Source organism: Oncorhynchus tshawytscha, unplaced genomic scaffold, assembly GCF_018296145.1.
Source record: "Oncorhynchus tshawytscha isolate Ot180627B unplaced genomic scaffold, Otsh_v2.0 Un_contig_4572_pilon_pilon, whole genome shotgun sequence".
NCBI classification, from domain to species: domain Eukaryota; kingdom Metazoa; phylum Chordata; class Actinopteri; order Salmoniformes; family Salmonidae; genus Oncorhynchus; species Oncorhynchus tshawytscha.
This window is the reverse complement of record NW_024609806.1, coordinates 410,001-423,652: the sequence shown is the minus strand read 5'-3', so window position 1 is coordinate 423,652 and position 13,652 is coordinate 410,001. Positions and strand designations below refer to the sequence as shown.

At 47.0% G+C, this 13,652-nt stretch overlaps 1 protein-coding gene across 3 annotated transcripts in view; it reads right to left on the bottom strand.

The window, feature by feature from the left end:
* Positions 1-435: 435 nt before the first annotated feature.
* creb5b (cAMP responsive element binding protein 5b) overlaps positions 436-13,652 on the bottom strand; it is a 97,175-nt gene continuing 83,958 nt past the window's right edge. For all 3 annotated transcript variants that reach the window (XM_042318481.1, XM_042318479.1, XM_042318480.1), the window contains exons 9-11: positions 5,690-5,917; positions 2,715-2,823; positions 436-629 (exon numbers count right to left, since the gene is read on the bottom strand). In XM_042318481.1, coding sequence (XP_042174415.1) covers positions 475-629; positions 2,715-2,823; positions 5,690-5,917 — 492 coding nt within the window. In that variant the 3' untranslated portion in view covers positions 436-474. The remainder of the gene's footprint in view (positions 630-2,714; positions 2,824-5,689; positions 5,918-13,652) is intronic.

Sequence of the window (13,652 nt, the reverse complement as noted above, 5' to 3'; positions counted from 1 at the left end):
GTTTCTCTCCAGAGGTTTCTCTCCAGAGGTTTCTCTCCAGAGGTTTCCCTCCAGAGGTTTCTCTCCAGAGGTTTCTCTCCAGAGGTTTCTCTCCAGAGGTTTCTCTCCAGAGGTTTCCCTCAAGAGGTTTCTCTCCAGAGGTTTTCCTCCAGAGGTTTTCCTCCAGAGGTTTCCCTCCAGAGGTTTCCCTCAGGTTTCTCTGGACCCGGTCCTGGAGATGGAGGCAGTGTGTGATGCCGCCCATCCCGTACTGACAGACAGACAGCCCTCAGAGAGCCAGGGAAGGGGGGTTAGACCAGGGATGGGATGGGGTTGGAGCTGGGGGTACGGGCTGGGGGCTGGGGGTACAAGTTGGGGGCTGGGGGTTACGGACTGGGGGTTGGGGGCTGGGGGTACAGTTTGGGGTCTGGGGGTACAGTTTGGGGGCTGGGGGTACAGACTGGGGGGGTACTGTAGTCTCTCTCTGTCTTGTCTCTAGTGGATGGGGTTGATGTCTGTGCGGTGGTTGGGCAGGCCGTGCACAGTGCTGCCCCCTACAGCTGTGCTGGAGGTGGTGATGTTGTTGTGCTGGATGACCTGCTGCTGGGAGCAGGCTGGGGCCGGGCTGCCTGCTGGACTGCTGTCTGGACCTGAGGGGAGGAGGACAACACACAGGGTGGGAGGACGATTGGCGTGTGTGTGTGTGTGTGTGTGTGTGTGTGTGTGTGTGTGTGTGTGTGTGTGTGTGTGTGTGTGTGTGTGTGTGTGTGTGTGTGTGTGTGTGTGTGTGTGTGTGTGTGTGTGTGTGTGTGTGTGTGTGTGTGTGTGTGTGTCAACATGAATGGGTGTGTAGTGAACATGAAACCCTCAATAGAACAACTCTCTCTAGATGTCTGTTTATCTAAACAAACACGGTCCAACAGTTAAAAACCTCTTAATTTACACCAAATATAGAATTGTTACATTTCTATGTACAGTATAAACCACTGAACGTTGTGTTTTCCAACCAAACATGTATCATATCCTCCTTTCAGACAAACGGAATGAGGCGCGTTGAAAGCGCCTCGGCTTCGACATGTTTGTTGTCTGTCTGAAAGGTTTTAAAAGCCTCCACGAAACCTTTAGTTCTGAAGCACCACTGAACGGGCTGCCGCTTCTGAAGCCGGGCTAACATCCATCACTAGGCAACCAGAACTGTCAATCAAATGATCTCCATCTGCCTGCGCTCAGACCACTCGCTCCTAAGAAAAGTACTTTGATGTTTGTTAAAGTTTGTTAAGTGCGTTTAGTAGAAAGAAAACACATCTACCATAAAAAACAAACCAAGTCAGTTAAGAACAAATTCTTATTTTCAATGACAGCTTGGGAACAGTGGGTTGACTGCCTTGTTCAGGGGCAGAACGACAGATTTTTACCAGGTCAGCTTGAGGATTCGATCTTGCAACCCTTCGGTTACAAGTCCAACGCTCTAACCACTAGGCTACCTGCCTCCCCATCAATCAATGTTTATTGTTGTCAGGGAAACAATGGAACATTCTATGCCGGAGCAGAATTCTACTGTCTGAAAAGGTAGACGCTCTGTAAATTGTCTGAAAGGTTATCAATTATCCACCCGTTACTGTAGCTGCATCCTATGTATGAAAAGGGTCAAATAAACATGCATTTAAAACCTTTTTATCCCTTTGAAAACAGGCTTGATACATTTTCACCACATACTAGGAGTGACATCTGTACACAGGCAGACTGGGCTTATCAATGCAAGTCTCTCCCAGTCAGTCAGCCCAGTCTACTCACCCTCTAAACAAGGAGCCAGTGAGAGCAGGGCAGTGCGAGGGGAAGTGAGCCTGCTTTTCCCCTGCCTGTCTGCTGAAGCCTCACAGCACAGGGAGGGCCTTCTGCCTTCTCCTAATTACATGGAAATGTCACTCCTATCCATATCAGAGGGTGGGGTTCTGATGTCATACTCTGCTGCTGTGGAACAGTCCAATAACCAGCAGGGGGACTGGGACCAGCGGGACCGGCAGGACTGGACATGGGAGTCTGGACGCCGGTCGGCAGTCTGTGACTTCTTTTTTCAGTGGAATCTCTGCAGCGACCTGTGGTTTAGTTCTATGACTCCGGTCCACTTCTGATGGAAAAACAGGCCTCATATTCTGGGGTTGTAATGACCAGTACCAGACTTCCAGGCCGGGTGGTATCCTAGTGCCTCTCTCCCCCACATCCATGAAACAGCGTGGCTCCTGCCAGCATCCGTACACCCTGTGTGATACACATGGCAGGATCCATATGTCCTCATAGTGCGGTGAGTGTGGGACAGGATGTCTTGACTGTCACCACCCTGGACTGGGCACCCTAACCTCAGGACTGCTTCTAACTCATACACACAGACACTGTATGGATGGAGAACAGGGAAGGTTCTCTATGCAGGTTTAGCTGTATACTAGTGATACGGCACAGGGATGAGTGTGTGTGTGTTTCGGGGTTTTGTGTGTGTGTGTGTGTGTGTGTGTGTGTGTGTGTGTGTGTGTGTGTGTGTGTGTGTGTGTGTGTGTGTGTGTGTGTGTGTGTGTGTGTGTGTGTGTGTGTGTGTGTGTGTGTGTGTGTGTGTGTGTGTGAGTGTGTGTGAGTGTGAGTGTGTGTGAGTGTGTGTGTGTGTGTGTGTGTGTGTGTGTGTGTGTGTGTGTGTGTGTGTGTGTGTGTGTGCGTGCGTGCGTGCGTGCAAACAAGCTACTCACTGAGGTAACCTTGGGAGTCTTTCTGCAGAGTGGTGATGGGGCAGTCTTTATGGGTGAGGAGGAGCTGCTTGAGTTGGGTCACCTCGTTCTTCAGCATGGTCACCTCATTCTGACAACAAGCAATCAATCAAATGTGTTTAATAAATCCCCTTTTACATCAGCAGTTTCCACAAAGTGCTTTACAGCTACCTACCCGACACACATGTTGAGCACAATAAGAGAGATTTACTGTCAGCTGGACTGAGTGGTTATCTTTGCTTGGTGAAGAAATTCACATTTTTTGTTGTTGAATAGATTCTTGATAAAGTCACATTTGTTATAAAAGGAAAATAGCTTGTTTAAGCCTCACTGCAAAACTCACAATAAACATTCTGCATCAATATTGCGATTAAGTGTATTATCATTGCTAAAACCATGTACAATTACAGGATTAAGATTTCAATCTTAATTGGAATTTAATAAAACTATGACAAATAAATTAACCAGCTCATTGTTAGGAATGTCAAAAGACAGACATCATTTCAGGGGCTGGTTTTGATTTATGGTTGAAAATTGTCTGTATCTCTGAGTGTCTGCCTCCTAGAACAACAACAAGCCCCTACGGAACAACAGACTGAACTACAACAAGCCCCTACGGAACAACAGACTGAACTACAACAAGCCCCTACGGAACAACAGACTGAACTACAACAAGCCCCTACGGAACAACAGACTGAACTACCTCAAGCCCCTACGGAACAACAGACTGAACTACAACAAGCCCCTACGGAACAACAGACTGAACTACAACAAGCCCCTACGGAACAACAGACTGAACTACAACAAACCCCTACGGAACAACAGACTGAACTACAACAAGCCCCTACGGAACAACAGACTGAACTACAACAAGCCCCTACGGAACAACAGACTGAACTACAACAAGCCCCTACGGAACAACAGACTGAACTACAACAAGCCCCTACGGAACAACAGACTGAACTACAACAAGCCCCTACGGAACAACAGACTGAACTACAACAAGCCCCTACGGAACAACAGACTGAACTACAACAAGCCCCTACGGAACAACAGACTGAACTACAACAAGCCCCTAAACAACAGACTGAACTACAACAAACCCCTACGGAACAACAGACTGAACTACAACAAGCCCCTACGGAACAACAGACTGAACTACAACAAGCCCCTACGGAACAACAGACTGAACTACAACAAGCCCCTACGGAACAACAGACTGAACTACAACAAGCCCCTACGGAACAACAGACTGAACTACAACAAGCCCCTACGGAACAACAGACTGAACTACAACAAGCCCCTACGGAACAACAGACTGAACTACAACAAGCCCCTACGGAACAACAGACTGAACTACAACAAGCCCCTACGGAACAACAGACTGAACTACAACAAGCCCCTACGGAACAACAGACTGAACTACAACAAGCCCCTACGGAACAACAGACTGAACTACAACAAACCCCTACGGAACAACAGACTGAACTACAACAAGCCCCTACGGAACAACAGACTGAACTACAACAAGCCCCTACGGAACAACAGACTGAACTACAACAAGCCCCTACGGAACAACAGACTGAACTACAACAAGCCCCTACGGAACAACAGACTGAACTACAACAAGCCCCTACGGAACAACAGACTGAACTACAACAAGCCCCTACGGAACAACAGACTGAACTACAACAAGCCCCTACGGAACAACAGACTGAACTACAACAAACCCCTACGGAACAACAGACTGAACTACAACAAGCCCCTACGGAACAACAGACTGAACTACAACAAGCCCCTACGGAACAACAGACTGAACTACAACAAGCCCCTACGGAACAACAGACTGAACTACAACAAGCCCCTACGGAACAACAGACTGAACTACAACAAGCCCCTACGGAACAACAGACTGAACTACAACAAGCCCCTACGGAACAACAGACTGAACTACAACAAGCCCCTACGGAACAACAGACTGAACTACAACAAGCCCCTACGGAACAACAGACTGAACTACAACAAGCCCCTACGGAACAACAGACTGAACTACAACAAGCCCCTACGGAACAACAGACTGAACTACAACAAGCCCCTACGGAACAACAGACTGAACTACAACAAGCCCCTACGGAACAACAGACTGAACTACAACAAGCCCCTATAACTATAACAAGGGAGAGTGACAGTAAGTCTGAGTTTAGTGGAGCAGTTCTCCTCCCAGGCTGAAAGAACATCAAACACATTGAAAGTGTTTGTTCTTCATGATCTGAACTATAGACAAGCGGAGACGTGAGGATGAAAGGAAAACAACTATTGGTAGAGTTGGAGAAAGAAAGAAGGTCTGGGTTGGAGATGGGTGCTACCTAACTTTTACAAGAGTTGAGCAGCATTCAAATAAATTCACTAAACTTTATTTAGAATGCTGTACACAGTGGTGCAGGCACGAACACAGATGGAGCTCTAGGGGTGCTGGAGCATCTGGCCTTTTGCCCTCTTATGAAAAGAAAGGTCCCTTTTGATTCAAATCTAATCTAATTTTATTGGTCACATACACATATTTAGCTGATGTTATTGCAGCTGTAGTGAAATGTAGTTTTTTCAAACAAATGACTTTTTATGAAATATTTAGTGTCTTTTCAGGGAAGAGGGCAGCTGCAGGTCGCCTCTGTCAGTAGCAGAGCAAGTGTTTTCACTCTGAGCACCTGCCCCATCAAAGGTGTGTGGCCCTGCAGTGGAGAACTTATTTACTACATCTCCCTGCTTTTTGAACATAAAAGTCTACAACACATCCCTACAACCTACAACATCTCCCAAATAGCACCATATTGCCTATATAAGCTCACTACTTTTGACCAGAGCTCTATGAGCCCTATGGGCCCTGGTCAAAAGTAGTGCATTAAATAGGGAGTAGGGTGCCATTTGAGACATAACCATCTCGTCCACATATATCCTACCAGAAGCTGCATGTTGGTCTGGGTCAGCTCTTCAGCCTTCTTCTCCAGCGACACCACCCATACTTTCCTCTTCTGTCTGCATCGCGTGGCCGCCGCTCGGTTTCTCTCCAGAAACTTCCGCCGCCGTTCGTCAGGGTCCTCGTCTACCGTCCGCCTGCGGCGCCCACCGCTAGGGGTTGGAGACTGCATCGTCTGGCTCGGCTGCATCTGCTGGGCCGCCGGCGACAACTAGAGAGAGAAGAGAGAGAGAGAGAGAGAGAGAGAGAGAGAACAAGGTCACACACATAAATGAAAAGGGAAAGGGGAAAGGGGGACACCTAGTCAGTTGTACAACTGAATGCCTTCAACTGAAATGTGTCTTCTGCATTTACAGGTCACTAAGAAGGACTTCAACTATGTCTCATTTCCATGTTTCATCTACCCTAACATCTCGTGAAAGTCTTAACCTAGCTGAATTGGTTGTATCCTCCTGGTTCTTACTTCTACTCTGCCTGTTTAAAGTCACTATTCACAGTCCCTACTCTGCCTGTTTAAAGTCACTATTCACAGTCCCTACTCTACCTGTTTAAAGTCACTATTCACAGTCCCTACTCTGCCTGTTTAAAGTCACTATTCACAGTCCCTACTCTACCTGTTTAAAGTCACTATTCACAGTCCCTACACTACCTGTTTAAAGTCACTATTCACAGTCCCTACTCTACCTGTTTAAAGTCACTATTCACAGTCCCTACCTGTTTAAAGCACTGTTTAAAAGTCACTATTCACAGTCCCTACTCTGCCTGTTTAAAGTCACTATTCACAGTCCCTACTCTACCTGTTTAAAGTCACTATTCACAGTCCCTACTCTGCCTGTTTAAAGTCACTATTCACAGTCCCTACTCTGCCTGTTTAAAGTCACTATTCACAGTCCCTACTCTACCTGTTTAAAGTCACTATTCACAGTCCCTACTCTACCTGTTTAAAGTCACTATTCACAGTCCCTACTCTACCTGTTTAAAGTCACTATTCACAGTCCCTACTCTGCCTGTTTAAAGTCACTATTCACAGTCCCTACTCTGCCTGTTTAAAGTCACTATTCACAGTCCCTACTCTGCCTGTTTAAAGTCACTATTCACAGTCCCTACTCTGCCTGTTTAAAGTCACTATTCACAGTCCCTACTCTGCCTGTTTAAAGTCACTATTCACAGTCCCTACTCTGCCTGTTTAAAGTCACTATTCACAGTCCCTACTCTGCCTGTTTAAAGTCACTATTCACAGTCCCTACTCTGCCTGTTTAAAGTCACTATTCACAGTCCCTACTCTACCTGTGTAAAGTCACTATTCACAGTCCCTACTCTGCCTGTTTAAAGTCACTATTCACAGTCCCTACTCTACCTGTTTAAAATCACTATTCACAGTCCCTACTCTGCCTGTTTAAAGTCACTATTCACAGTCCCTAAAGTCACTATTCTACAGTCCCTACTGTGTAAAGTCACTATTCACAGTCCCTACTCTGCCTGTTTAAAGTCACTATTCACAGTCCCTACTCTACCTGTTTAAAGTCACTATTCACAGTCCCTACTCTTCCTGGTTAAAGTCACTATTCACAGTCCCTACTCTACCTGTTTAAAGTCACTATTCACAGTCCCTACTCTTCCTGTTTAAAGTCACTATTCACAGTCCCTACTCTACACGTGTAAAGTCACTATTCACAGTCCCTACTCTGCCTGTTTAAAGTCACTATTCACAGTCCCTACTCTACCTGTGTAAAGTCACTATTCACAGTCCCTACTCTACCTGTTTAAAGTCACTATTCACAGTCCCTACTTTTCCTTGTTAATATCACTATTCACAGTCCCTACTCTACCTGTGTAAAGTCACTATTCACAGTCCCTACTTTTCCTTGTTAATATCACTATTCACAGTCCCTACTCTACACGTGTAAAGTCACTATTCACAGTCCCTACTCTGCCTGTTTAAAGTCACTATTCACAGTCCCTACTCTACCTGTGTAAAGTCACTATTCACAGTCCCTACTCTACCTGTGTAAAGTCACTATTCACAGTCCCTACTCTACCTGTTTAAAGTCACTATTCACAGTCCCTACTCTACCTGTGTAAAGTCACTATTCACAGTCCCTACTCTGCCTGTTTAAAGTCACTATTCACAGTCCCTACTCTACCTGTGTAAAGTCACTATTCACAGTCCCTACTCTACCTGTGTAAAGTCACTATTCACAGTCCCTACTCTGCCTGTTTAAAGTCACTATTCACAGTCCCTACTCTACCTGTTTGAAATTACTATTCACAGCCACTTCCCTAAAAACAAAATTATGCCTATGCCACGTGCCCTCCCCCTGCCCACCACTTCTTCCCCATCTGAGGGCGTCAGTCACTCAGTCAGTCAGTCAGTCAGGCGTAGGTGGGTGAGTGAGTGAGGAACTGGACTGATTTACAGAGCAGCCCTGCCCGCCTTGTTAAAGAAGTGTCAGGACAGCGTTTTCCACCGCCCACCTCCACTCAGCCTCACAGACACACAGTCAGAAAGAGCCTGCCTTTCTTTCTAAAACCCCTCAGTGTGCCCACTGACTGGTCCTGACATATACTTGGCATGGGTCAAGTGCTTTCAGTCCTCAGATCATTAGCGTTTTCAGGAGGATGGTGGAAAATACAAGTTGCTCTGATGGCGGCTGTGTATACAGCCAGTGTTGTTGTAATGTTTTAACGGTACAGAAGGATATCTTTGGAACATACATGGGGGGTCCTAATGGCTCAACAGTCAAATATACATTAAGGGTCTTAGTTAACCTTTGGCCTTATTGTAATTTACACCACTAACTTCCATGTCAACATCACAACATCAGTCCTGGGACAAATGTTTGAATCAATGTCAAATGTAGGTGAAAACCAAAGACACTAACAATATGTATTGTTAGTTGATGCTCAGCTGTGTGTTCTGTCAGCTCTCCACGACTAGTGCTAATAACCCAGGCCAGTCTTATAGGTCTGTACATTATCCTAAACATACAACCCCTGGAACATGTTGTGACCACTGGACTGACTGAAGCCCTGGTCTGTACATTATCCTAACCCTACAACACCTGGGACATGTTGTGACCACTGGACTGACTGAAGCCCTGGTCTGTACATTATCCTAACCCTACAACACCTGGAACATGTTGTGACCACTGGACTGACTGAAGCCCTGGTCTGTACATTATCCTAACCCTACAACACCTGGGACATGTTGTGACCACTGGACTGACTGAAGCCCTGGTCTGTACATTATCCTAACCCTACAACACCTGGGACATGTTGTGACCACTGGACTGACTGAAGCCCTGGTCTGTACATTATCCTAACCCTACAACACCTGGAACATGTTGTGACCACTGGACTGACTGAAGCCCTGGTCTGTACATTATCCTAACCCTACAACACCTGGGACATGTTGTGACCACTGGACTGACTGACTGAAGCCCTGGTCTGTACATTATCCTAACCCTACAACACATGGAACATGTTGTGACCACTGGGCTGACTGACTGAAGCCCTGGTCTGTACATTATCCTAACCCTACAACACATGGAACATGTTGTGACCACTGGACTGACTGAAGCCCTGGTCTGTACATTATCCTAACCCTACAACACATGGAACATGTTGTGACCACTGGGCTGACTGACTGAAGCCCTGGTCTGTACATTATCCTAACCCTACAACACCTGGAACATGTTGTGACCACTGGACTGACTGAAGCCCTGGTCTGTACATTATCCTAAACATACAACCCCTGGAACATGTTGTGACCACTGGACTGACTGAAGCCCTGGTCTGTACATTATCCTAACCCTACAACACCTGGGACATGTTGTGACCACTGGACTGACTGACTGAAGCCCTGGTCTGTACATTATCCTAACCCTACAACACATGGAACATGTTGTGACCACTGGGCTGACTGACTGAAGCCCTGGTCTGTACATTATCCTAACCCTACAACACCTGGAACATGTTGTGACCACTGGACTGACTGACTGAAGCCCTGGTCTGTACATTATCCTAACCCTACAACACCTGGGACATGTTGTGACCACTGGACTGACTGACTGAAGCCCTGGTCTGTACATTATCCTAACCCTACAACACCTGGAACATGTTGTGACCACTGGACTGACTGACTGAAGCCCTGGTCTGTACATTATCCAAACCCTACAACACCTGGAACATGTTGTGACCACTGGACTGACTGACTGAAGCCCTTGTCTGTACATTATCCTAACCCTTCAACACCTGGAACATGTTGTGACCACTGGACTGACTGACTGAAGCCCTGGTCTGTCCATTATCCGAACCCTACAACACCTGGAACATGTTGTGACCACTGGACTGACTGAAGCCCTGGTCTGCACATTATCCTAACCCTATAACACCTGGAACATGTTGTGACCACTGGACTGACTGAAGCCCTGGTCTGTACATTATCCTAACCCAACAACACCTGGAACATGTTGTGACCACTGGACTGACTGACTGAAGCCCTTGTCTGTACATTATCCTAACCCTACAACACCTGGAACATGTTGTGACCACTGGACTGACTGACTGAAGCCCTGGTCTATACATTATCCTTACCCTACAACACCTGGGACATGTTGTGACCACTGGAGTGACTGACGGAAGCCCTGGTCTGTACATTATCCTAACCCTACAACGCCTGGAACATGTTGTGACCACTGGACTGACTGACTGAAGCCCTGGTCTGTACATTATCCTAACCCTACAACACCTGGAACATGTTGTGACCACTGGACTGACTGACTGAAGCCCTGGTCTGTACATTATCCTAACCCTACAACACCTGGAACATGTTGTGACCACTGGGCTGACTGACTGAAGCCCTGGTCTGTACATTATCCTAACCCTACAACACCTGGGACATGTTGTGACCACTGGACTGACTGACTGAAGCCCTGGTCTGTACATTATCCTAACCCTAAAACACATGGAACATGTTGTGACCACTGGACTGACTGACTGAAGCCCTGGTCTGTACATTATCCTAACCCTACAACACCTGGAACATGTTGTGACCAATGGACTGACTGAAGCCCTGGTCTGTACATTATCCTAACCCTACAACACCTGGAACATGTTGTGACCACTGGACTGACTGACTGAAGCCCTGGTCTGTACATTATCCTAACCCTACAACACCTGGAACATGTTGTGACCACTGGACTGACTGAAGCCCTGGTCTGTACATTATCCTTACCCTACAACACCTGGGACATGTTGTGACCACTGGACTGACTGACTGAAGCCCTGGGCTGTACATTATCCTTACCCTACAACACCTGGGACATGTTGTGACCACTGGACTGACTGACTGAAGCCCTGGTCTGTACATTATCCTAACCCTACAACATCTGGAACATGTTGTGACCACTGGACTGACTGAAGCCCTGGTCTGTACATTATCCTAACCCTACAACACCTGGAACATGTTGTGACCACTGGACTGACTGAAGCCCTGGTCTGTACATTATCCTAACCCTACAACACCTGGGACATGTTGTGACCACTGGACTGACTGACTGAAGCCCTGGTCTGTACATTATCCTAACCCTACAACACCTGGAACATGTTGTGACCACTGGACTGACTGACTGAAGCCCTGGTCTGTACATTATCCAAACCCTACAACACCTGGAACATGTTGTGACCACTGGACTGACTGACTGAAGCCCTTGTCTGTACATTATCCTAACCCTTCAACACCTGGAACATGTTGTGACCACTGGACTGACTGACTGAAGCCCTGGTCTGTCCATTATCCGAACCCTACAACACCTGGAACATGTTGTGACCACTGGACTGACTGAAGCCCTGGTCTGCACATTATCCTAACCCTATAACACCTGGAACATGTTGTGACCACTGGACTGACTGAAGCCCTGGTCTGTACATTATCCTAACCCAACAACACCTGGAACATGTTGTGACCACTGGACTGACTGACTGAAGCCCTGGTCTGTACATTATCCTAACCCTACAACACCTGGAACATGTTGTGACCACTGGACTGACTGACTGAAGCCCTGGTCTATACATTATCCTTACCCTACAACACCTGGGACATGTTGTGACCACTGGAGTGACTGACGGAAGCCCTGGTCTGTACATTATCCTAACCCTACAACGCCTGGAACATGTTGTGACCACTGGACTGACTGAAGCCCTGGTCTGTACATTATCCTAACCCTACAACACCTGGAACATGTTGTGACCACTGGACTGACTGACTGAAGCCCTGGTCTGTACATTATCCTAACCCTACAACACCTGGGACATGTTGTGACCACTGGGCTGACTGACTGAAGCCCTGGTCTGTACATTATCCTAACCCTACAACACCTGGGACATGTTGTGACCACTGGACTGACTGACTGAAGCCCTGGTCTGTACATTATCCTAACCCTACAACACATGGAACATGTTGTGACCACTGGACTGACTGACTGAAGCCCTGGTCTGTACATTATCCTAACCCTACAACACCTGGAACATGTTGTGACCAATGGACTGACTGAAGCCCTGGTCTGTACATTATCCTAACCCTACAACACCTGGAACATGTTGTGACCACTGGACTGACTGACTGAAGCCCTGGTCTGTACATTATCCTAACCCTACAACACCTGGAACATGTTGTGACCACTGGACTGACTGAAGCCCTGGTCTGTACATTATCCTTACCCTACAACACCTGGGACATGTTGTGACCACTGGACTGACTGACTGAAGCCCTGGGCTGTACATTATCCTTACCCTACAACACCTGGGACATGTTGTGACCACTGGACTGACTGACTGAAGCCCTGGTCTGTACATTATCCTAACCCTACAACATCTGGAACATGTTGTGACCACTGGACTGACTGAAGCCCTGGTCTGTACATTATCCTAACCCTACAACACCTGGAACATGTTGTGACCACTGGACTGACTGAAGCCCTGGTCTGTACATTATCCTAACCCTACAACACCTGGAACATGTTGTGACCACTGGACTGACTGACTGAAGCCCTGGTCTGTACATTATCCTAACCCAACAACACCTGGAACATGTTGTGACCACTGGACTGACTGAAGCCCTGGTCTGTACATTATCCTAACCCTACAACACCTGGGACATGTTGTGACCACTGGACTGACTGACTGAAGCCCTGGTCTGTACATTATCCTAACCCTACAACACCTGGAACATGTTGTGACCACTGGACTGACTGACTGAAGCCCTGGTCTGTACATTATCCAAACCCTACAACACCTGGAACATGTTGTGACCACTGGACTGACTGACTGAAGCCCTGGTCTGTACATTATCCTAACCCTACAACACCTGGAACATGTGATCACTGGACTGACTGACTGAAGCCCAGTATATATGTTATGGCAACCTAACAGAGTAAAGGCCTAAACTTCCCAATGAGTGTGTGTGAGGTATTTAAGTTTAAGGGTGAAGCTCTGGAGTCCTGTTTCCAAACAAGCCCTGAGGATTCTTTACACCGGCAGTTTACAACCTCCAACTGACCCTCCTGACCGCTGAGACTGATCTACTGCTGACCAACCTCAATGGAGAAACTGACCTTTGTGTCTGTTGCCAGGTAACTAACCTCTTCTTGGCAGTATGGCCATGGCACACGGCTAAAGGAAAATGTGTCTGACCAGACCCGGCGCTTTACAGTGAATTTGTAATGTCATTTCCTCTACTGCATTTAAACCAAACCACTAATGGCTGTCTGTCTACCAGACTGTTAAAGTACAGGACTGCACTGTTATGGTTTGGGTTAAAGTAGGTGCTTTTGGCTTCACATGTGGTTTTAGTAGGTACTTGACATGCTTTGGTTTTGTGACAAACCTTCATAAACCTCTGTCTATACATGAATGGTTCTGATATTTACCTTCCTCTACCTCTGGCT